Source organism: Arachis hypogaea, chromosome 10 (assembly GCF_003086295.3).
Source record: "Arachis hypogaea cultivar Tifrunner chromosome 10, arahy.Tifrunner.gnm2.J5K5, whole genome shotgun sequence".
Classification (NCBI taxonomy): domain Eukaryota; kingdom Viridiplantae; phylum Streptophyta; class Magnoliopsida; order Fabales; family Fabaceae; genus Arachis; species Arachis hypogaea.
In genome coordinates this window covers 15166590-15191540 of record NC_092045.1, presented here as the reverse complement: position 1 = coordinate 15191540, position 24951 = coordinate 15166590, and the positions used below count along the sequence as shown (strand labels likewise).

The window sequence follows — 24951 nt, the reverse complement described above, 5'->3', positions numbered from 1 at the left end:
ATTTTCATATACTTCTCATACTGACTTAAGCATCGGAGTCCATTTTGCAGGTATACTAGTGCGGAAATTATAACCACAAACTAACCGGCAAGTGTACCAGGTCGTACCAAGTAATACCTCAGATGAGTGAGGGTCGATCCCACGAGGATTGATGGACTAAACAACAATGGTTGGTTAAACTACTTAGTTAGGCAAACAGAAAATAGTGTTTGGAAGTTCAAAAGCATTAAACAATAAATTCTAAATATCAGAAAGACAGGCAAGTAAATAAGTTGGAAAAAACAATATGAAGAAGGCAGTTAAGGTTTTAGAGTTATCTATTTTCCGGATTGACTTTTCTTACTAACTATTTCAATCATGAAAGATTTAATTCATGGCAAACTATTTGTGACTAGACCCTAATTCCTTAGACCTTCCTAGTCTCCTCTAAAATTCATCAACCGCCAATTCCTTGGTCAATTAATTCCAATTAGAGGGTGAAGTTCAAATTCCAGTTTATATGCCACAAAAATCCTAATTACCCAAAAATAAGAGGATTATATGTCACGTATCCCGTTAAATCCAGATAATTAGAAATTTAGGAGAATATGTTTTCAAGCTGTTGTTCAAGTAAAGAGCTTTTCCAAGTTATACAAAAACTCAATTAGAACAAGGGTCATACTTCCGTTCCACCCAAATTCATAAGATAAAGAACGAAAACAATTCTTGAAATATAAATCAAAACATGAATTAAAATAGAAAAATAATAGTATCAATCCATACAATAGAAGAGCTCCTAATCTTAACAGCGGAGGTTTAGTTGCTCATGGTTCAGAGAGAAAATAAGGATTCAGGTAAACTATAAAATACCGAATGTAAAATTGAATAGAACCCCCTAATGGAATCCCCCTTACTAGAAGAAAAGTTTCTCCTTTTTATAACTAATCCTCTCCTTTAATTCTTATGCTGCAGAAACTCCATCAAATCCAGCCGGATGCTACCTAAAATAAACAAGATTGCACGAGACTCAAAGTAGCATCTATAGTGGCTAAAAGGTAATTAATTCTTAATTAAACTCAACAATTTAAATACAAATTCACTAGGAAAAGATAGGAAAGATGCTCATGCATTACAACACCAAACTTGAATTGTTGCTTGTCCTCAAGCAACCCAATTAATATAGGCTTAAGATGTGAATTTGCATGAGAATGAGAGTTCGATTAAGCTCATGTCTCTTCTTATAGTGGGGTTTACAACTGCAATCCTGAATAGTTTTGGCATCTCACTCTCCTTTGAATCAGAAGGATGTCATTGTCATTCGGAATTAGAATCCGGATAATATTATGAATTCTCTGATCTTTATACTCCAGTTTAACCCTTGAACACAGCATAATTTTCTTTAATTCATTTTTCTTTGGTGCTTTGCACCTTAAGCCTAGCCATGACTTTAAATGTTTTGTCTCAAGGGTTACTTGACACAGAAACACCACAAGCACTTAACTGGGGAACTCTCTTTAAGTTCTAATTTTTCTTTCAGTTACTCTTAGACAGTGGTGCTCAAAGCCTTTGGCATACTCTGTTAAACACACTTGGTCTCGTCTCTAAGTGTTCTGTCTCAAGGATTACTTGACACAATCACACCATAAGCATATGACTAGAGAAATAACTCTTTGAGCTTTTAATCATGTCTGACCTCCCTAGTCATTGTTGCTCAGAGCCTTGGACCTTGCTTTTATAGTTTTTTTGCTGTTTCTTTTGCTTCAAGGATTAAATTTTTATTTATTTCAGAGAAGTCATAATAATTCTCTAAATTCTTGTTCCTTATACATCAACATTTTTTTATTCAAATTCAAATATGCATTATTCATGTCATGCATTCAAAATCACAAATAATACCACCAAATTTGGATAAATAAGACTACTCTTAAAATTAAACTCAATTTCTCATGCAATACATCACTTAAATTCTTTTCTTTTTAGATTCAAGCTTAGTGAGTGGTTCATGAGACAATAAATTTTTTTTATATTCTAAGAACTGAAAGTATTAAAGATCATGCAGGCAATCAAAGCAACAGAAAATATAGGACAACAAAATAGGAACAGAAGAGAAATAGAATGAAAGGAACTCAACCACTTCAGTTATGCTGATGGCCACCTCATTCCTCCATGAAGAACATTCATCTCCCTTTGGTGCTAAACAAAAAAGCCATAAGCGAAGCGTCAACACCAAACTTAAAGGTTTGCTTGTCCTCAAGCAAAGAAGAACTAAAAACAGAGAGGCAAAAAAAATTAAATAGTATGATAAAAGAAGAATAAAAGGATAAAAGAACAAGAGAGAATTAGGATTTGGGAGAGAGAGAGAATGAAAACCAAAAACTGGACGGCGCACTAGTGGAGGTGTGCGGCGCAGACGACGCGTATGCGTGGGTCGCACGATGATCATAGTGACGTGTGAGCGTCAAGAACACATACGCGTGCACTTGGATTGTGCAAATCGCATGAAGCCAGCCGCGTGCACGCGCAACTCTCTGCTCGCGTGGCTTGGGGACCAAAATTTTTATATGACGCGTGCGCTTGAATGAACTTTTGTGCAAAGGACGCACACGCGTCAGGGACGCGTACGCGTGAACAAGTTTGTGCTTCTAGCACACTTCCAGCCCCAAGCCAGCACAACTCTCTGCCCAAACACCTATTTATGCTGATTTTCAAGGTCACACATTTGCGTCAGTGACGCGCACGCGTGGATGGCTAATGGCGCAAACGATGCGCACGCGTAAGGTATGCGTATGCGTGGTCTTGTTTGTGCGCAAAGCATAGTTCCTGCGCCACTCCTGCTCATCTCTCAGGTGACTTTTCTTCTTCGTCTCTCTTCTTCTTTCTTTTTTTTTGAAATATTTGGTTCCTGTTCTAAAATAGCTGCATGATTAAAACACACGTAAAGTGATAGGAAAACAGTAGAAACTCGATAAAAATCAAATAAATAAGAAAACCACTACTACGAAAAATAACTAAGGATACAAAATTATCGGGTTGCCTCCCGACAAGCATTTCTTTAATGTCACTAGCTTGACTTGATTGTTGAATTTTCTTCCTCTTTTTCCAGTTGGTTAAAAGAAATGTCTCCAAGGGGGGAGAGGTGACGATTAGTGCCCCCTGATATAATTTCTATCTAACAAGCTTTCTTTTATTGTGATTAGCTTGATTCACCTTGCTTGTTGGAGTAGAGGTTGGATTGTTTCTTGCTGACCTTTTCTTCTTCATAGATATTTTCTTTTGTTTCTTGGTCACAATCCCCCTTTCAGTGCTTTCCTTGGTTGCCTTCACTTCTTTGATTTCAAAATTTTGGTGTTGTGTGATGGTTAGAGTGTACCCTTCATCAAGAACTTCTTGAATTGGTGGTTCAATAAACTCACCCTCTGTGACACTCTCTGCTTCATTGGAATGTAGATTTCCATAATTGTTTTCATCCTTTACAACCTTCTTTGTTTGTGCAGCTTCCTTCTTTGTTGGTGCATCTTTCTCCTTTGTTTTTGCATCTTCCTCTTCTTCCATATGTGACGGTAGAAAGTTCTCTAATTCACTGGAGTATAAACTTCTTTGATTAATTTTCTCACTTTCTTCCATAAGATCATGCATTGTATCTCCTGGGAAAGAATTTGCTTGTTCCCCTTCCTGGTTCTTGATAATCGTCTGCACATATTTCTCTATATTTTTGACACTCGTCTTTATATCATGTATGAATTCTTTCATGAGAAGCTCAAGATCTGATGATACTTGATATGAATATGGAGATGGTGGCTCTTGATATGAATAAGAAGGAGATGATGGTTCTTGATAAGAGTAAAAAGAGGATGGTTCTTGGTATGAATAGGGGGATGGTGACTCTTGATATGAATAAAAAGGAGATGATGAATCTTGATAAGAGTAAAAAGAGGATGGTTCTTGGTATGAATAGGAAGATGGTGGCTCTTGATATGGGTAGAAAGATGATGGTTTTTGATATGGATAGAGAGGTGGTGGTTCTTGGTATGAATATGGAGATGGTGGTTCTTGATAGTTGGAACATGGAACATTAAAGTTTCCTTGGTTTTGACTTTGCCAACCAAAATTCGGATAGTTTCTCCATCCACAATAATATGAATCACTACTCGGGTGTGAGTAGTAACCCATGTGATCTCTCTCCATTATTTTTACTTATCTGAATAAGTAATTGACTCCTAAGGTATCTCTCACTTATCTAGAAGGGAGATCTTAACAACATTTCTAGAAAAAGAGAACGGTTATCCACGGTATAACTACTCCAAAAAAGGTGGTTATATTTTCTATTATGAATACACTGACACCCTTAGGTATATTCAGAACCCAATCTACTAAAAACATGCTTAAAGCCCTTGCTAACTTAAGTATCAGAGTCTCTTGTAGGTACCACCCCCACCTCCTCACAAGGAACTCGGACGGCGGCACCTAGGCACCAATACAAGTCAGACGCTGCCTAAAAAGGAGTCTGGACCTCACGTCTAGGCCCAAAAGCAACCTAGTTTTATGTAATCCTCGGAACATCGGCACCGTTGTCGGGGACCTTGAGGATAGCCATACTGCATCTGAATCAGAACCAGAGCCTTACAATGACGATCGAGCACTTGCGTTACCTCCACTACAGGAAAGAACAATTACCCCCCCCCCCACAGGGAAGGTACATCAGAGCACTTGACGGTTTATCTTGTATTGATTTTAAGAGCTTTTATCACCTTTTACCCACATTTATTCAATGAAATAGCATGGTTTTGTGATTGTCTCCTTATTTGTGCTTAGATGTGAAAATATGCTTTTTAACCCTTAATTTGATGGTTTTAATCTCCCTTTGATTCCACTAGATGCCTTGATATGTTTGTTAGTGATTTCAGATTGAAAAGGCTAGGAATGGATCAAAGGAGTGAAGAGGGAAAGCATGCAAAGTGGAGAAATCATGAAAAGTCAAAGAAGTTGAACTCGCCCATGGACGCGCGCGCGCACCTACGAATCACCCCACGGACGCGTGCGCGTGCTGTGCGCGTACGCGTCGGTGCTGGTTTATGATTTTTTAATGAAAACGTGGCCAACGAATTCTGAAGGGTTGTGGGGCCCAATCTCAACCAACTTTGGCGCCTAAACTGCTATTTAAAGCCAAGGATTGAAGAGAAAAGGGGATTAGTTCATTTTACACTCATTAGTTTACTTTAGAAGTAGTTTCTAGAGAGAGAAGCTCTCACTTCTCTCTAGAATTAGGATTAGGATTAGGTTTAGTTCTTAGATCTAGGTTTTCATTCATTCATTCTTCTACTTCTACTTCTCAATTCTTTGTTGCTACATTCATCTTCTTCTATTCTTTTGTTGTAATTTCCTTTATGTTGTTCTTATGCTTTGTTGTAGATCTACTATTGTTCCTTCCATTTTCTTTTAATTCAATAAGAGGTAATTCATAATAATTGTTCTTCTTTACTTTTCTATTGTTGATCTCTTGCCTTTGTAGTTAGATCTCTCTTTAATTCTTGCAATTTATGTTGTTTACTTTTATTGCCTTTTATGTGTTTGTTGAAATGCCTCTTCTAGATATAGTATAGATTTTGCTCCTCTTGGCCTAGGTAGAGTAATTAGTGACACTTGAGTTATCTAATTCCTTTGTTGATTGGTAATTGGAGAGATTGCTAATTGGTTTGGAGTGCACTAAAACTAGTCTTTCCTTGGGAGTTGGCTAGGACTTGTGGCTCAAGTCAATTCATCCACTTGACTTTCCTTTATTTAGTAAGGGTTAACTAAGTGGTAGCAATGAACAATTCTCATCACAATTGAGAAGGATAACTAGGATAGGACTTCTAATTTTCATACCTTGCCAAGAGCCTTTTATAGTTGTTAGTTTATTTTCATTGCCATTTACTTTTCATGCTTCTTATCCAAAACCCCAAAACACATCACAACCAATAACAAGACACTTCATTGTAATTCCTAGGGAGAACGACCCGAGGTCCAATACTTCGGTTTATAAATTTAGGGGTTTGTACTAGTGACAAACAACTTTTGTATGAAAGGATTATTGCTTGGTTTAGAAACTATACTTCGACGAGATTTTATTTGAGAAATTCTAAACCGTCAAAAATCCGATCATCAAAATGGCGCCGTTGCCGGGGAATTGCAATGGTGTTATGTTATTGGTTATTGTATATATGTGAATATTGTGAATAGCTTGATTTTTTGGATTGCTTGCTAGTTAGGACTTTCTTTCGTTATTTCTTAGTAGTTTTTGTTTTTATTTTCTCTTTTCACCATGAATTCTCATTTTGGCTATGAGTGTGATTACAACTATGTTGTAGGAAGTGGAGATTACAATGAAGATGTGTATCAAGGATGGGATAACCAAAGATGGGAGGAGCCATATGCATATGATCAATCTTCATGGCAACAACCCCACCAATGCACTATGAAGAAGAGCCAGTTTTTAATGCATATCAATCCAATGGCTATGGTAAATCTCCTTATGATTTTCAAGAACCACCATCATATGCCTATGAGTCATATCCTCAACATGAACCTCAACTATACTCACAAGCCCCTTCTTACCAACCATCTTTATATGACTCTAATCCATATCCATCACACCAACCAACTTTTGAGCCATATGAGCCATACATGGAACCACCACAATATCAACCCTTTCAAGAGCCAACTCCATACCATGACCAAGATGAACCACCTCCGTTATATGAAAATTTCCAACCACAAGATGAATACTACTTTCCACCACAACCTCCCATGGAAGAATACTCATATCCATTGATCCAAGAGTCACATGATCCTAATCATATTATCCAAGAGGAACAAGAGTCAAGGGATCGTCTCAAGGAAGCATTGGATCAATTTCAAGCAACCATGAAGTGTGTTGTGCAACAAGTGGAAAGAATGGAAAACATTGAACCACCACAACTCTACCAAGAAGAACCACCTTCCTACTATGAACCCTTCCCCCAAAATGATGAATCCTTTCATCCACCCCAATCTCTAATAGATGAAACCCTTGGTGTTCTTGTTCAAGGGCAAGAAGAGATGAAAAGGGATGTGCAAAATTTCATGGCCGCCTTGGATGCGGTAACAAATCAATTAGCATCCCAATGCTTGAACACTCAAGGAACTCCCATGCCTACATGTGGAGAATCAAATGACGAACATAGCATGAAGGAGAGATTGGAAACTCCGGTTGGAAATGAAGAAAGTTGCTTTGTATTAGAACAATTGGAGGAAGCTTTAATTGTTGAAGACAAGGAAGAAGTGGTAGAAGACTTAGGAGATGCGGAGCCTCCATGGGAACATAGAGTTGAAGAAAACCCCTCCAAGATGATTGAAATTGATGCTAGGGAGGAAAGTGCACACCTTCGAAGGCATACTCCATATGAAGACTTGGATAGGATAGAGCAAGAATTGAGTTCCCATGGCAATGAAGAGCAAGCATTAAGTCCTAGTGGTGGAGAATCCTTTGAACTTGAAGAACCTTCTCCCGGTGCATTTGAAAATATTATGGAGGTAAACTTCTTTCACCCTCCCAATTATAGTTTGATTAAGGGAAAAGGCTTAGATAGTATTGATGAACAAAGGATTGAATTAAAAAAATCTTGTGAAGAGGTGGAGATCCTTAGAAAAAGGAGGATGGGAGTGGAATATGCTTTGTCAAGAACCTTGGAATCATCTTTGCCTAGGTTGCCATCTACACCTTCATTTGAGTGGGTAAAATTCATTTCTATTAGCTTTATTATCCCACTTGAATATGGTTTGCTTGAAACGGATGGTCAACTTAGGATGCTTTGTGGGATGAAGCATAAGCGAAAGATGTTTCGTGGTTGGCGTTGCAAATCAAGGCTCATTTTGGTTGATACTTCAAGAGTTGAATACAAAGGTGGGAATAGTGCTCAAAAAGATGGGTCTAGGAGGATTGTTGGGCACTTCATAGAGAATTCATCTTGTTCACCACCCGGATGGACTAATAACAATGATCAACTTCAAGACGGGTGTGAAAATAAAGTGTGGGATCCCGGATCGCACAAGGAGAATCAATTTTGGGAGCCCCAAGCTTGTGAAGAACTCCATTAACACTTGGTGCAACAAATAGGGGATCTTGGGGCACAATGGAGAACCAAGCATTGGTGGGAGTTCCAAGATGAATACAAGCACAAGCCACCTTAATGAGGAGCTCCCCATAAGTCCAACTTAAGGACAATAAATAAAAGTGCTAGGTGGGAGACACCCCACCATGGTAAAATCTTTTCATTTTCTCTTTTGTATATATGGGTAGAATTAGTTTAATTTCATGTTTTGGTAGTTTGTTAAGTGCATTTGATAGTTTAGTATGTTAAATAAGATTTTATGGTGTTTTGGTAGCTGTTTGGAGGTTTGGAATGCTTGGATTGGTGTAAAAACATACCAAAAATTTTTTGAAAAACAGAGCACCATCCACGCGTACGTGCACTGCACGCGTACGCGTACATTGAGCATTTTCGACCATCCACGCGAGCGCGCCATGCACGCGTACGCGTGGGTTGAGAAGTTCCACCTTCCATGTATTAACCCGAGAGTTAGGCCTGCACTGTGCGCGCGTTGTGCCTTTGGCACAACCCCACTTGCGCGTACACGCACATGACGCGTACGCGCCACTCTCGAAATAAGCCATCGACGCGGGCGCGCCATGTACGCGTACGCGTGGATGCCCTTCCTTCACTACATTTCTTTTCTTCTCATTTTTCCATTTCTTTCCTTCTCCTTTCTTCTTTCCTCCTTCTACCCCTCATCCAACACCATGGATAACCATTTATTTTAGTTAGTTTTAGTTTGGTTTTCATTTTATTTTCTCTCTTTTCATTACAAGTGTTGGATTATTGACTTTGTGTACTACACATTGTTGCCTCTTATTGCCTAAATGCTATTTTAGCATGAATGTTTTCCGATAATCTTTGTTGGACTATTTAATTGAGGTTATATTTTGCTACTTGGTTTTGAGTTCTTCATGCTTACCTTTTGAAAAATACCAAGTGATGAGAATTGCCTTTGAGCTTATAACTCTTTTGAATTGCATGTTGTAGCTAGCCATCATGTGATTTGAATCCTTTTCCTTGATTAGGCAACCTCTTGATAGATGATGTTATGCATTTACCTTAATGCATTGTGTTCATAATCATATGCATCCATGTGTTTGACTTGAATGCTTTCATGCTTCTTTAATGCTTGTTTTACCTTACAAGTTTACTTAAAGCATCTCAAGCATACTAGAATGAGTAAAGTGCATGCTTCTTTTGTGACATAGCTTTTTATGCTAATGTGTGTTCTAAACCGCGCAATTTAGAATTTACACACCTATTTGTCATCAATGTCACACTAATCCACTCACTCAAGTCTAGTGATTTACCTCATTCCAACAATGTATGCTTCCTTGCTTTTATATCTTCTCATCTTATGGTGTTATATTTTTATTTTCATTATGAATGCACCACAAGCAAACATGGAAGCAAGACTAAGAACACGCAGCAATCCGGAGACTCGCTGTACCCCCTTGCTCATCCTTCAATGCACCGCGGACGGTGCAAACTTTTAAGTGTGGGGAGGTCGTCCGACCGGTCGGCGATTTTAGGTGACAAGTTTCTAATTCCAACACTTTTGCATTTCATTTTAGGTTTTTAGGATTTTTACTTGCATTTTCTTAATTTTTGCATATATATACACAATAAGCTTAGTCAAAATAATGAAAATTTTCAAGGATTTCTATCTATAGGGCACCTCAATTGATTTGAGTGAAAACTTTTCATTAAACTTGCTTGAATTATATATCTTGTGGATCATGTTTTTGAGCTAAGAATACAAGCTTGTGAGATTTGAGCCTAATTGTGTGGTTACATCTTATAACCACCTATTTTTCCTTCTTGTGTGCATTATTCTCTTTCTATGAATGTAATCTTTGATTTGTTTGATTCCTTATGTCCATTATTTTGTGTATTCATGCATTTATATGATTGAGGCCATCATTTCATTAGCTCACTTATCCAAATAGCCTTACCTTTTATCAACCTTTGTTAGCCTATTTTGAGCCTACGATTAACCCACTTGGTTCTTTAATTTAGCACATTACAAGCCTTAAAGCAGAAAACAATAAATGTCCTTATTTGGATCTTTGATTAGCTTAAGCTAGTGTGTGTGAGTACCATTCAAGTGTGGGAACCTTGGGACATTGGGTGAATAAAAGGGTAGTTTTGTATTTTTATTGAAAATATTGGGAATTGGGTACATGCTCATGTATTGATCAAATGTATAGACCTTATGCATTGATGCTCTTGTATATAGAAGAAAAAAAGGAGAAAAACAAAAGAAAAAGAAAATAAAACAATATGGAAAAGAAAGAAAGAAAAAAAGAAAAAAATAGAAAAAGAAGAAAAAGAAAGAAATAAAAAGGGGACAAAATGCCCCAAAGCAAAGTGTAGCTCAATAAAATCAATGCATGAGTGTTGTGAAATGAAAAGAAATTGCATGAGTATGTGAAAAAGTGAGAAATGGGTAGTTAGGTTAGCTTTGAAATTGTATAGGATGTCATAGGTTAGGTGGAAAGTTTAAGCTTATCAAAGATTCAAATTTCAAGCTCACTTGACCAAATATGCATCCTACCTTGACCCTAGCCCCATTACAACCTATGAAAAGACCTCATGATAGATGTATGCATGCATGAAATATATGTTGATTTTTAGAAGAAGAACAAATCTTGGAAAGCATGATTAGGGGGAGAATTGAGTGAATCAACCCTAAACACTTGAGCAAATAGAGTGCAAACACTACCGGTGAGGGTTTGAGGCTCAATTACATGTTTCCACCTACGATCATCTCTTCTCATGCAAGTTTGTAAAAATATTTAATAACTCAATTCAACTTTGGATTAGACTTGCTAGTCCTTAGCCCTTGTGTATATATGCTTCTTGAGAAATTGATTTATTTTGACCGAGCAATTGCATTCATGTAGATAGTTGCATATAGGTAGATTGCATTTAGTTAGTTCCATTGAATAAATGCCATACCCTTTACTTCATTCTTGGTTTAAGCATGAGGACATGCTTGGTTTAAGTGTGGGGAGGTTGATAACCCCGTTTTGACGGTTTATCTTGTATTGATTTTAAGAGCTTTTATCACCTTTTACCCACATTTATTCAATGAAATAGCATGGTTTTGTGATTGTCTCCTTATTTGTGCTTAGATGTGAAAACATGCTTTTTAACCCTTAATTTGATGGTTTTAATCTCCCTTTGATTCCACTAGATGCCTTGATATGTTTGTTAGTGATTTCAGATTGAAAAGGCTAGGAATGGATCAAAGGAGTGAAGAGGGAAAGCATGCAAAGTGGAGAAATCATGAAAAGTCAAAGAAGTTGAACTCGCCCATGGACGCGCGCGCGCACCTGGCGCTTGCGCGCACCTGCGAATCACCCCATGGACGCGTGCGCGTGCTGTGCGCGTACGCGTCGGTGCTGGTTTATGATTTTTTAATGAAAATGTGGCCAACAAATTCTGAAGGGTTGTGGGGCCCAATCTCAACCAACTTTGGCGCCTAAACTGCTATTTAAAGCTAAGGATTGAAGAGAAAAGGGGATTAGTTCATTTTACACTCATTAGTTTGGTTTAGAAGTAGTTTCTAGAGAGAGAAGCTCTCACTTCTCTCTAGAATTAGGATTAGGATTAGGTTTAGTTCTTAGATCTAGGTTTTTATTCATTCATTCTTCTACTTCTACTTCTCAATTCTTTGTTGCTACATTCATCTTCTTCTATTCTTTTGTTGTAATTTCCTTTATGTTGTTCTTATGCTTTGTTGTAGATCTACTATTGTTCCTTCCATTTTCTTTCAATTCAATAAGAGGTAATTCATAATAATTGTTCTTCTTTACTTTTCTATTGTTGATCTCTTGCCTTTGTAGTTAGATCTCTCTTTAATTCTTGCAATTTATGTTGTTTACTTTTATTGCCTTTTATGTGTTTGTTGAAATGCCTTTTCTAGATATAGTATAGATTTTGCTCCTCTTGGCCTAGGTAGAGTAATTAGTGACACTTGAGTTATCCAATTCCTTTGTTGATTGGTAATTGGAGAGATTGCTAATTGGTTTGGAGTGCACTAAAGCTAGTCTTTCCTTGGGAGTTGGCTAGGACTTGTGGCTCAAGTCAATTCATCCACTTGACTTTCCTTTATTTAGTAAGGGTTAACTAAGTGGTAGCAATGAACAATTCTCATCACAATTGAGAAGGATAACTAGGATAGGACTTCTAATTTTCATACCTTGCCAAGAGCCTTTTATAGTTGTTAGTTTATTTTCATTGCCATTTACTTTTCATGCTTCTTATCCAAAACCCCAAAACACATCACAACCAATAACAAGACACTTCATTGTAATTCCTAGGGAGAACGACCCGAGGTCCAATACTTCGGTTTATAAATTTAGGGGTTTGTACTAGCAACAAACAACTTTTGTATGAAAGGATTATTGCTTGGTTTAGAAACTATACTTCGACGAGATTTTATTTGAGAAATTCTAAACCGTAAAAAATCCGATCATCACTTACCGCCAAGGTCAGCGACTTGCTTTGATGACCTGGCAAGGAGGTTTCTGACCCGATTTTCAATTTAGAAGGGTAAAGTCAAACATGCTCTAAGTCTCTTAGGGGTAAAACAAGAGGTCGGTGAAACACTCCGAGATTATATGAAAAGATTCAACAAACTTTGCTTGGAAATACAAAACTTACCTCCTAAAGCAGTGATAATGGGGTTGGTTAACGGCCTTAGAGAAGGGCTATTTTCCCAATCCATATCCAAGCGACACCCGACTTTCTTGTATGAAGTACAAGAGCGGGCAGAGAAGTATATCAACAATGAGGAGAACTCCCGACGTAGAGATTCCATCCTAAAACCAAACCTTCCCTACCAAACTCAGGATAAAGAGAGGGAGATAAAGAAAAAAGAGGAGTATATCTCGGAGAAGCATCGAAGATACCACAATTACACTCCACTCCGAGTTTCTCTTGTCGATATTTACAGGGAGATCTGTCATACTAAAAAACTTCCACCTCCTTGCCCCATTAAACATAAAAAGGCTAGAAGTCGGACAGAATATTGCGAGTATCACAAACTATAAGGGCATTCTACCAATGATTGTTATGATCTGAAAAACATTATAGAAAAGTTGGCTAGAGAATGTCGATTAGAAAGATACCTTGCTGAAAGGGCGGACGACTTAGGAAAAAGGAAAAGAGGAGATGAAGATGGAAGTCGATGAGATCGGCCACCACAAACCCCCGATAGGCAGATACACATGATAAATGGCAAATTTGTAGGAGGAGGAGTTACTAAGTCCTTACGTAAAAGGCATCTTAAAGAGGTATATCAAGTCAGAAAAGAGAGTGGAGCTCTCGATCTACCCACAATCTCTTTCATCAAAGAGGATGCACAAGGGGTGGCACCTGGTCACAACGACCCTATGGTAATTACAATGATCCGTGCTAATGCAAACCTCCATAAAACTTTGGTGGACTAAGGGAATTCGGTTGACATACTATTTAAGCATGCTTTTGATAAGCATGGGTTAGAAGAAAAGGATCTAAAGGCTTATCCAGACAACCTTTTGGGTTAAGGATCTAAAGGCGTATATAATAGTTCATTATATACCACTTTTGGTAAAGGCATGAAATCAAGAACCTTAAGCGTTGACTACATTGTAGTAGACGTGGCATCAGCTTACAACACTTTAATAGGTCGAATAACCTTGAACCGATTAGATGCAGTCATTTTTACGCCTCAACTATGCATAAAGTTTCCAACTATAGAAAGAATTGTCACTGTAAAAGGAGACCAGAAGTTGGAAGAAAGTGTTACAATGAAAGTCTCAATTTAAGAGGTAGTACAAATGGTAAAGAAGTCAACACTATTAAGCTCGGCGGTGTCCGAGTTCGGGAGGAGCTACGTCCCCAACCTTATGGAAAGATAGAAAAGGTGCAAATCGGGGATAAGGCATAAAAGACAATGAGCATAAGGGCCAACTTGAAAGAAAGTCTAAAGGCACAACTCATTTATCTCTTACAAAGGAATTCTAACCTTTTCACTTGAAAAGCATCCGATATGCCTGGTATAGACCCCGACCGCATGTCTCACAAGCTCGCCGTTTATCCAAGATCTCGACTTGTTTAGCAAAAGAGACGAAAGCTCGGTCCTGAAAGAACGCAGGTCGTGGAAGAATAGGTGCAAGACTTATTAGAAGCTGGCTTTATAAGGGAGGTAAAGTATCCTTTTTGGCTGGCTAATGTGGTCCTCATAAAAAAGAAAATCAGGAAATAGAGAATGTGTGTGGATTACACTGACCTCAACAAAACTTTCCCTAAAGATCCATTCCTTCTCCCCAGTATTGATGCCTTGGTTGACTCAACTTTAGGGTATATATATCTGTCATTTATGGATGTATACTCGAGATACAACCAAATCCAAGTGTACAAGTTGGATCAAGAAAAGACTCCTTTCATTACTCCAAAGGCTAACTATTGTTATGTAGTAATGCATTTTGAATTAAAGAATGTTGGAGCTACATATCAACGGCTGATGAATAAGGTGTTTTCATCTCACCTTGGAATTAAAGAATGTGGACAATATGCCCGTCAAGACCAAAGACGATCTTGCTCTTTTGACTGACTGGTCTGAGGTGTTCTCCATAATAAGGATGCATGGGATGAGATTGAATCCTTCAAAATGCACCTTCACAATGGAGGCTAGGAAGTTCTTAGGCTTCATGCTCACTCAAAGAGGTATTGATGCCTACCCAGATAAGTGCACAACCATATTAGAAATGAAAACTCCGACTAGCCTTAAGGAAGTCCAGCAACTAAACGAGAGGTTGGCCGCATTGTCTAGGTTCCTAGCAGGATCAGCTCTAAAGTCTCTACCTTTGTTCTCAATACTTAAAAAAGGGAACTAATTTGAATGGATTCAGGAATGCGAATAAGTCTTCCAAAATTTCAAAACATTCCTAAGCCAACCTCCAATACTTACCCGACCTCTTCCAGGAGAGGAGCTTATCCTCTATCTAGCAGTAGCAACTCGGGCTATAGCGTCAGCCTTGGTTAGAGAGGATGAACATGGATAATAACCTATCTACTTTGTGAGCAAAGCTCTACAGGAAGCAGAACTAAACTATCAAAAGATATAGAAGTTCACATACACCCTTATCATCACTTCCAGAAGGCTCCGACCTTATTTTTAAGCTCATACTATAAAGGTCTGAACTAATCAAATCTCAATATTTAGCCCATTTTGCGGCAGAATACACTAAATCCCGGGGAGATCCATCAACTTGGAATTTGTATGTAGATGGATCATCCAATAAAGCTGAAAGTGGAGCAGGAGTCACTACAAGAAAGTATTAGAATAGTGACCGATTTTAGCGACCGAAAAAATTGGTTGCTAATAGCGACCGATATAGAATTTCTAGGACAAAAAAAATATTGGTCGCTAAATCAGTTGCTAAATTACATTCAGCGACCGACAAAATCTGTCACTAATAGCAACCAAATTAGTGACCGATAAAGTTTTAATACAACCAGAATAAAGTTGGTCACCAAAATCGGTCGCTATTTTTTAATTTAGCGACCGAATTAGCAACCAAAACAAAAAGTAACGTCTTTGGAATTGTTAGTCTCAAAATCGGTTGCTATTTTTTATTTTAGCAACCGATTTTGCAACTGATAATGAAATATGGTGAATAACTATTTGGTCATTAAATAACTGGTCGCTAAATCGGTTGCTAATTATTAAGTTAGCAACTGATTTTAGTGCCTCACAAAATCAGTCACTAATAGCCACCGAATTAGCGACCGATTAATTTTATACAACCAAAAAAAGGAATAAATGTCCTTAAAACTCTTAATCACAAAATCGATCGTTATTTTTAAATGTAGTGACCGATTTTGCAACCGATCAATAAGTAAATAAAAAAATTAGTTGATTACTATTTCGATCATTAAAATTATAGTCATAAACTCGGTCACAAATTAAAAAAAAATATGTGAGTTACCCTCATTACTACCCCCTTCCCTCGTTTCATCCCAATCTATCTCAGAAATTAAACCCTAATTTATCTCGGGATTTAGTGAACTCAACCACCAAGTCGAGCTTCTCCCCAAAGACCCTGGTGTAACCCTCCTCAGCCTTCTTCTTTAACCCCTCTGACATGGCTAAAACGGCTTCTGCTATCTTTACTTTAGCCCGAGCTTTGTGAAGGTCGAGAAGCAGATATTCTTTTTCTTCTTTCCACTCCTTTTTAGACTCCTTCAAGGATGCCACTTCAGCCTGCAAGTCAGACAACATGCGCTGAATAGCACCAAGGGAAGTCTTCTCCAATTCCCTTAATAGAGTTGCAAAAATTCCGGCCGTCCGAACTCCACCTCGGTCCATAAGCTGGAGATGGGATTTTATGGCAATGTTGTCCATATTAATAAAGTTGTGGGAAAGGATGTGTTTCTCACTCCAAGCAATGGCATCAAAGCCCTGCTTTTATATACCCCCGAGTCCGAAGTCTTACGTTTTTTAGGGTTCGGCTTGAGATTGGAAGGTGGAGAACAGGCTGTTGGTTTGACCGAGCTAGAAAGAGGAGGGGTCAGCTGGGGAGCCGGGTCAAAAGTAATCTTCAAAGAGGCCAATGTGCCCGAGTTTGACTTAGAGGGCGAGAAGAGGTTGAGAGTTTCACCAGCTTCTTTCAGTTGTATGTTTCGAACAGCAACATTTTTTCTTGCGATCTGAAGTGTTTTCATTGCGGCCGACTTAGGGGGCCATTTTATCTGCACAATGTTAAGGTCGGATCATGTTAGCCTTAAAATCAAAGTCAATAAAACTACATTTAAAAATTGAAAAGAATACTACCAAGTTTGGATTGAAGTTGGCTAGAATTCCTTAAAAATTTTTGGTATCTAAATAAGGAGCTCGGCCCCAACACTCCTAAAACAGACCGACTACACTCTCCTCGATCTCATCTAAGTGTCTGCATTATACTTAACTATTACAGGATGTTCTTCCTAATATAGAGGGAAAATAGGCTCATCCCGCTCACCAAGAAAGAAAGATCGGACACCCTCAATAGAATGGATTTTGAAAATGTAATTGTAGAAAGAATCGTCAAAAGTGGCAAAGACTTTTTCCCCTGGATAGCTCGGAAAGAGAACCAACCTTTGTTTTTTGGAGCTAAAGGGTTTGTTTAAGACAAAAAGATAAAAGAAGACCTTAAGAAAAGGTCGAACATCAAGTTCCCGGCAAAGAAGTTGGTATATTTTCAAGAAACTCCAAGAATTTGGATGCAATTGGGATAAGGGCAACATTATAGGTCTTAAGGACTTTAATTTCGAAGTCGAAAAAAGGAAGGCTAACATCTAGCTTGGTAAAAAAGTAATCATAGACATAGATGAAGTGACGTTCCGACCTATCAAGTAGGGGGAAACAGACCCTCTCCTCAAGATCGTCAACTACAATCTCATAACTCCTCTCATCCTCCTGATTCAAACATAACCTATGATGTTTATGAAAGATTTCAGCATACTCATTATCAATAACAAGAATAGGAGTAAGAATAGAAATATCTACCCAAGTCAGATCAGATGGGACTTTAGACAACATGTTGTGAATTACAGACCGAGACATAAAAGTTATACCTATAATACAACAAAACAAAAATTCATCACCACAAATCGGACAACAACAAATCAAGACAAATGATCAAAAGGTCTGGTCGTCTTCAAAGATCGTCATCAACCTCCTAAATGCAAAGAATAAACAACACAAGCATTTACAAATTTCGAAAGAGTTTGGGTCAACATCAACCAAGAATGTTGCAAAACCCTTCCAACACACAACAGTTATGCTATATCTCCAAAATATGGAAATAACGCCATCTTTCATAAGAAAATGGCACCATTTGGGGGCATTACAAAATAAAATCCCACATTCAAAATCACAGCAACAACAAAAGAATGCAAGCAAATTTCCAGAATCAAAATTGTAATCAAAGTGGAAAAGTAAAACAAAGAAAACAGAACGCAAAAAAACAGAGCAAGAAAAGGGGGCAAAAATCAACCTGGAAAGAAGAATGCAAAACGGAAAAAGATTACTTCAAACAGCAAAAGCACGTACAATCCAAAAATCTTAAGTAAACGAGCAAACGGAAGGAGAAATCTTGAAGAAGAAAAAGAGCTGTGAAGAATTTTGGAGAGAAGATGAAAAAAAACAAGTTGAGATGAAGAAAGCGAAAAAAGATGAAAGAGAAAAAGATTGAGTATTTATAAAACACTGAAGACAAAAGTGTTATTTTGCACCCCTAATTAAAAGCGTGCATGGTTACCAGGTAACCGAAGAAGGAACATGCGTGATGTTACATAAAGACGTAACGTTTTGAATTTTAGAAAGCACGTCGAGTACCCGACCTATCCCAGAAAGGCAGTTTACCCGACGTGACGTGTCAACATCCCAAAGCCACAAAATGCTCGAGCCCGACCTCATAAAAGCTCGAACTCAAGCAGGAAAACTATTCATACATTGGCCCAAAAAGTAAAGCCAGGCCCAAAATGATTAAAGGCCCATCCAATAAAGGTGGCCTTATCCATTCCTACCCGACCTCATAGAGGTCGGGCGCAACGACAACAGTTCAGCCTTACTTATCTGAATAAGTAACTGAGTCCTAAGATATCTCCCATTTACCTAAAAGGGAGATCTTAACAACTTTCCTAGAAAAAGGAATGGTTATCCACCACTTACGGTAGAACTACTCCAAAAAGATAGTTATCTTTTCTACTATAAATACACTAACATCCTCAGGTATATTCAGAACCTAATCTACTAAAAACCTGCTTAAAGCCCTTGCTAACTTAAGTATCAAAGTCTCTTACAGGAACCACCCTCCACCTCATCACGAGGAACTCGAACGGCGGCACCTCGGCACCAATACAAGTCGGACGCTGCCTTAAAAGGAGTCTGGACCTCACGTCTAAGCCCAAAAACAACCCAGTTTCAGGTAATGCTCGGAATAAGTGATAACTTTTTTTTATATAGTCAAATATATTCAACCAAATATATCAACTAATCTAATAATTCAAAATATTATTTTTATAAAAAATTACTATCATTAAAATATCTATTTTTATTAATATATATAATTATAAAAATATTATTATACACTAAAATTAACTATTAATATCTTTATATATAATTTAATTTGTTTTTAAAATATATTTATATTTTAATAACTAATTTTAAGTATCCATTAGTATAATTATCTTTGGGAAAGAGTTTCCACAGAGTGGGGATTAAATCTCCTCCCATTTCCACAGGTGACATTTTATAGGTAGGATATTTATAAATTTTCATTATTATCTCTGTACCCATCTTCAAGGATAGGTAGTTAGGTACCCAATGCATTATATGTACTGACTTATGAAGTACAAATACTTTATTTAGTTGCAGTGTCGGTGTGTTGGACACATTTTAGACATGATGCACGAAGACACTCGTTCGACATGCAAAAATGTATCCTGTCCAAAAAATAAAAAAACTGCCCAGACACGACGCAAAAGTGATTTGAAAATTTCACTTCAATTTTACTTTTACAAAAGATGCATTGTAAAAGGTAAAAACGCTAACTTTTCACCTCGACCCCTAAACTTTTTTTGGCTCCACATCCACTCACCCTTTCTTTATTGCCGGTCTGCTGCCACCTCTAGTTGTCACCGCCACCTCCGGTCCTCACCGCCGTGGGTGTTCATCGTCCCTCTCCACACCCACTTATTCTCAATCCCAGCATCTCCTCTTCACTGCCGCCACTTCTGCGGTGCTCGTCGTCACTGCTCGCTGCCATTTGTCACCTCTCTAGTCACCACTTTCGTCGTGCTCGTCGTCACTGCTTCCGTGCTCGCTGATGTGTTCATCGCTTCTCCAGTCACTACTTTCGCCCGTTCTTGTCGTTGTTACTCTAATTCTCGCTGCAATATTTGTTTAAGAGTGGACAAAATGTAGCAAACCTCTTCATTGTTTAGCACATTCATTGAATCCAAAGTAACTCTTTATATTTATACTTTATAATTTATATTTATAAGTGAAGATAATTGAATTATTACTAATTTCTACTTAACCACTAATTATATAGGTATTATAGCCACTAATGGTTGAGAGAAGATCCTACATGAGTTTATCCTCATCAAGATATTGAGATCACTAATGAGAGAGTTAAATGCTTGAAGTGGTATTTTCTTGATGAAGAAGAGAGAAGAAAAATACACATTGAACTTACAAGCTTTTCTGATGGTAGAGGTGTCTTTGATGATTATGACTTCTTAAATGATAGAAGCATAGTCAATGCAAAATTTTGGTGGCTAATTCATGATGGTAAAGAAAAACTTCTTCAACCAATTGCTCATAGGCTACTAGGGCAACCATCTTCATCTTTTTGTTGTGAAAGGAATTGGAGCACTTATTCTTTTATGCATTCTCTAAAAAAAATACGTTGAAGCCTAAATTTGCAGAAATTTTAGTATTTGTCCACACTAATTTTCATCTTCTTTCAAGAAAAACTTCACAATACAATAAAGAAAAAACTATGATGTGGAAGCCCGCCCCGCCCCGTCCCGTCCCACTAGAAGCCCGTCCTTTGGCGGGCTGGTCCGTCCTGCCCCGCCTAGTGAGGCGGTCCTAGAATCCCACCCCGCCCCGCCTAACTGCGGGCTGGCGGGCTAAGCCCGCCAAAGCTCCTCTTTTTTTTATACTATTAACTACTAAATAATATATATAATTTCACAATCATATTAATAAACTTATAATTTCTAAAGACATAAAAAATTATATTTTTTATATTCATAAACATTAAAATCTTTGTAATTATAAATATCTAATAAACATAATTATTAACTAAGTTTTCATCCAAAACATAAGTATAAATATTCTCTCCAAAGCAAAATAAACATAATTTAAAACATAATTATAAATATTGTCTCCAAAGTAACATAAACATAATCCAAACCACTCAATTTTATCTTCATACTCTTGTAAGTTAGGTTGGAGGAAGTTAGGTTTTGGCCAAAAAATTATAAAAATACTCCCTCACTGAAAAACACTAAACCCGGCGGGAAGCCCTCCCCGCTCTGCCCCGTCAAAGCTCGCGGTTTAAGTGGTACGGGTTAGACGGGCTTTTACTACTTGAGGGTCTTAATTTTCTAACCCGACCCGCCTTTTTTGGCGGGTTACACGGGACGGCCCAGCAAATTTAGATCCGTTTGCCACCCTCTATGTAGAATATTGTTGGAGATGCTTTTTCATTAATTGATGAAGAAAATTGAATTCTTGAAGTTGCTAATTTTTTTTTTTGATGAACTGAAATTAGAAAGAATGACTTTTTCTAATAATAAAAATATCAACCATAAATAAAAAAATAATATAATTTTAGATAATTTTTTTTGTATACATATAATGTACAAAATTCTTACTAACTCTATTAAGATATAGAAATTTGTGATTTTATTTTTTTAATATCTATATACTTTTAGAAGAAAAAGTATATTACATGATTATTTTTAAAAATATTTATTAATTTAATATTAATAAATATATTATATTATTAATATATGCGTGTTTTCATATCCGATAACTTTTTAAAATTTACGTGTGTGCTCTTCATAGTCATAGGCACCGCCCAGTCTACCACTTGCGTAAAGTTACTTAAGCACTTAAATGTTAGGAAAAATGTGTGCAGCTTCATCGTTTGTAACGACATCACCCGATGCTGGTCCCATTCGCACCGGACTCCATGTCAGCCCCAAAACATGGATAAATAAAAAATAAAAACAATAGAAAAACAAAACCCCACCATCAGCGAAATTTGAACACGCAATATCATCATACTCAGTACTCACAAGTCACAACTGCTACTGAATGATGGATCCCCGCGAAGACATCAACAAACCGATAGTACTCATCACGGGGTGCTCCGAGGGAGGCATAGGCCACGCGCTTGCACGCGCCTTCGCAGCCAACAAGTGCGCTGTCGTCGCCACCAGCAGGTCGCGCTCCACCATGGCGGACCTTGAGCACGACACCCGCTTCTTCCTTCAGGAGCTCGACGTCAAGTCCGACGACAGCGTCCGCCGTGCTCTCGACGCCGTCATTGCCCACTTCGGCCGTGTCGACGTTCTTGTCAACAATGCCGGCGTTCAGTGTGTGGGCCCTCTTCCCGAGGTTCCTCTCTCTGCGATTCAGAGCACCTACGAAACCAACGTCTTCGGTATTCCCTAACCCTAACTAACTTTGTGTCTTCGATTCCATTGTATTTTCTGAAATTCTTACTGCGGAAGTCAGTGTTTGTTCGATTGATTTTAGTGGATATAGGATCTAGTGTTATTAACTGGTATTAAATTATACAACTCAATTTAGTTCAATTCAATTCTTTGTTTGGAATGCATTTAATAATAATTGTTCAATACTTTGTTTCTGACTATTTTGTCTTTTGTTTTGGAAGCGTGGGGAAGAGAAGAGATATGTTAGTTTAGTGTAGTTCAGGTATATTATTTTTTTAATGTCAGTTAATTCCATCACAAAACTTTTGAGCCTTTGATGAAGGGAATTTAAATCTATCAGGATTTCAACTTTATAAGACTAATTAGTTCCAAATCAAGGAATTCAATTTCAGGTTTCCAATCTAAAGCTTAACCAAACCAACCAACCTGGTCAATTAGTTAGCTTACTTATTTGCTTTAGCAAGTGTCAGGTTTGAATCTCGTCTTGTGCATATAGTAACCATTGGCTTGCTGCAAAACCTTAAATGTAGCTCTAATCCGCGAAGGATTAGTCCTTAGTCTGCTAGGCTAGAGGATACTATGGGGAAAAAAAATATCTAAAGCTTAACCAAAGAGGAATGAAATGGTTCATTGTTTTGAATGGTTTTGGTGTTGGAGTTAGGGAAGTGTTTGCTTGTTTGTTTGTTAATACTTTTTAGTAATACTTTTTAGTACCGAAAACCTTGGGGGACCGATGCTTGGGGTGCTGGAAACGATTTGAAGATAAGCACAGTCTGTGTAGGACTTATCAAATTTCTATGTCACTGGGGACATGCAGGTGCCTTGAGGATGATTCAGGCTGTTGTTCCTCATATGGCAAAGAGGAAACAGGGTAAGATTGTGAATGTTGGAAGCGTTACGGCTATGGCATCTGGACCTTGGTCTGGCGCATATACTTCGTCCAAAGCTGCCCTTCATTCTTTGACAGATACCCTAAGGTTTCATTCATTTTCCTCTTGTAGTGCTTGCTTTCTTGGTCTTTGTCACTAGCATCCTTCTTACAAGAATCCGACTAATCTAACTCAAAGGACTACTTGATTAATTTAAAGTTCTTTAGGATGACTTTCTGAAACACTTTGTTCTACCAGGTGTTTCAGCTTTAGTTAAAATATTTCCACTTCTATTGGAAAGAATTTCAAATAGAAAGGTGTTATTCTCAGACTTGATTAATTCAACCTGTTGTCCAAATAAACTAGAGACACAAATGTATGGAAACAGATCCAATTTTTTTTTTATAAAAAACAAAAATAAATATATAATATGTTGCTTTATATATTGTGTTCATGCCTTTCCTTGAGGCCCCTTTATACCTTAGATTAGTGATATACTTTAAATTTTAATAAAACTGGAAGTAGTACACCACAGTTAGATGCTCTTAAAACTAAGTGCAATGAAACTAAGGAAAAGTTAACATATAGTGGATTGGACTATGCACTATGGGATTTAGTGCTCAACTGAGCCAATTTTTGCAATTTTCTATTTGGTTGATTTCCTTTATGCTCTGTCTTATTAGTTGAGTTTGTCATTTATGCATTGTCTTATTATTATACTTGCCTTTACATGTAGGCAAATCGTTGCGGTTTTTCTTATTTCCCATTGTATTGGTTTTCTGATAGATTGGAACTTAGCCATTTTGGAATTGATGTTGTCAATGTTGTCCCTGGAGCTATCAAGTCAAATATTGGAAATTCCGCCATAGCTAGCTACGACCACATGCCTGAGTGGGACTTATTCAAGCCTTTTGAAGCCGCAATTCGAGATAGAGCTTATTTTTCTCAGAAAACAAAGTCAACCCCCAATGATGAGTTTGCGAAACACACCGTGGCCGCTATCCTGAAGAAGAAGCCACCAGCGTGGTTCTCCTACGGCCATTACTCTACCGCAATGGCCATCATGTACCATTTGCCGCTGTGTGTTAGGGACTTTATTTTGAAGAAAGCGATGAAATGCTGAACTCAAAGTTTGATCTATAGTTCTATACATCTTCTACGTTTATATTAGATAACTTGTATTCAATCCCAAACTTTTTTAAATTGTAGAGAATAAATGAATAATACTTCAATTTATATTTTCTTGAGTTGGTGTTTGGCTGATTTTAACTTTCTTTGAACATGGTTCCACTAAAGTTTAATTTTTCTCAAATTTAAACGTGATTTTCATACTGACTAGAGTTGTGCATTAGATAACAAATTTTCGACTCGAGTTTTAAAGGAACGATATACTTCTTTCTTTGTTTTTTGTACCAATAAAAGGATGATGTATCTATTTATTAGCAGTAGAATTATGAAGTGATGCTTTATAACTTGAAGCACAGTAGTATTCAAAATCAATAAATCAGACATAATTGTTTGTGATTTCTGTTTCATCAAACTTTTCTATTTGCACTCTTCCATAGTTCCATCACAAATTAATGGAGAGATGTAGGTACGAATACAAGGTTGAAAAATAATGTATGACATGATAGGATTATGATATTTGAACATTCAAAAAATAGTGTGTTTATGAACATCTAATATAATTGGAAAAAAATGTTTGTGTTATCCATCGAAGGAAACCAGTCAAAATAAATTTTGAAATAAAGTATTCT

At 37.5% G+C, this 24951-nt stretch overlaps 1 protein-coding gene across 1 annotated transcript; it reads left to right on the top strand.

Moving 5' to 3' along the window:
* Window positions 1-21738: 21738 nt before the first annotated feature.
* Window positions 21739-24457, top strand: LOC112715236 (short-chain dehydrogenase RED1). The gene is made up of 3 exons (XM_025766996.3): window positions 21739-22312; window positions 23143-23302; window positions 23981-24457. Exons 1-3 carry the CDS (start codon window positions 21964-21966, stop codon window positions 24315-24317), a joined length of 846 nt encoding a protein of 281 aa, XP_025622781.1. The 5' UTR covers window positions 21739-21963; the 3' UTR covers window positions 24318-24457.
* The last annotated feature ends 494 nt before the right edge of the window (window positions 24458-24951 follow it).

Excerpts from the sequence above, each read along its gene's own strand:
- LOC112715236 (XM_025766996.3), top strand. The coding sequence starts at position 21,964 with ATGATGGATCCCCGCGAAGACATCAACAAACCGATAGTACTCATCACG. Across the intron at positions 22,313-23,142 it reads CTACGAAACCAACGTCTTCG|GTGCCTTGAGGATGATTCAG; the intron begins GTATTCCCTAAC and ends GGGGACATGCAG. Across the intron at positions 23,303-23,980 it reads TCTTTGACAGATACCCTAAG|ATTGGAACTTAGCCATTTTG; the intron begins GTTTCATTCATT and ends GTTTTCTGATAG.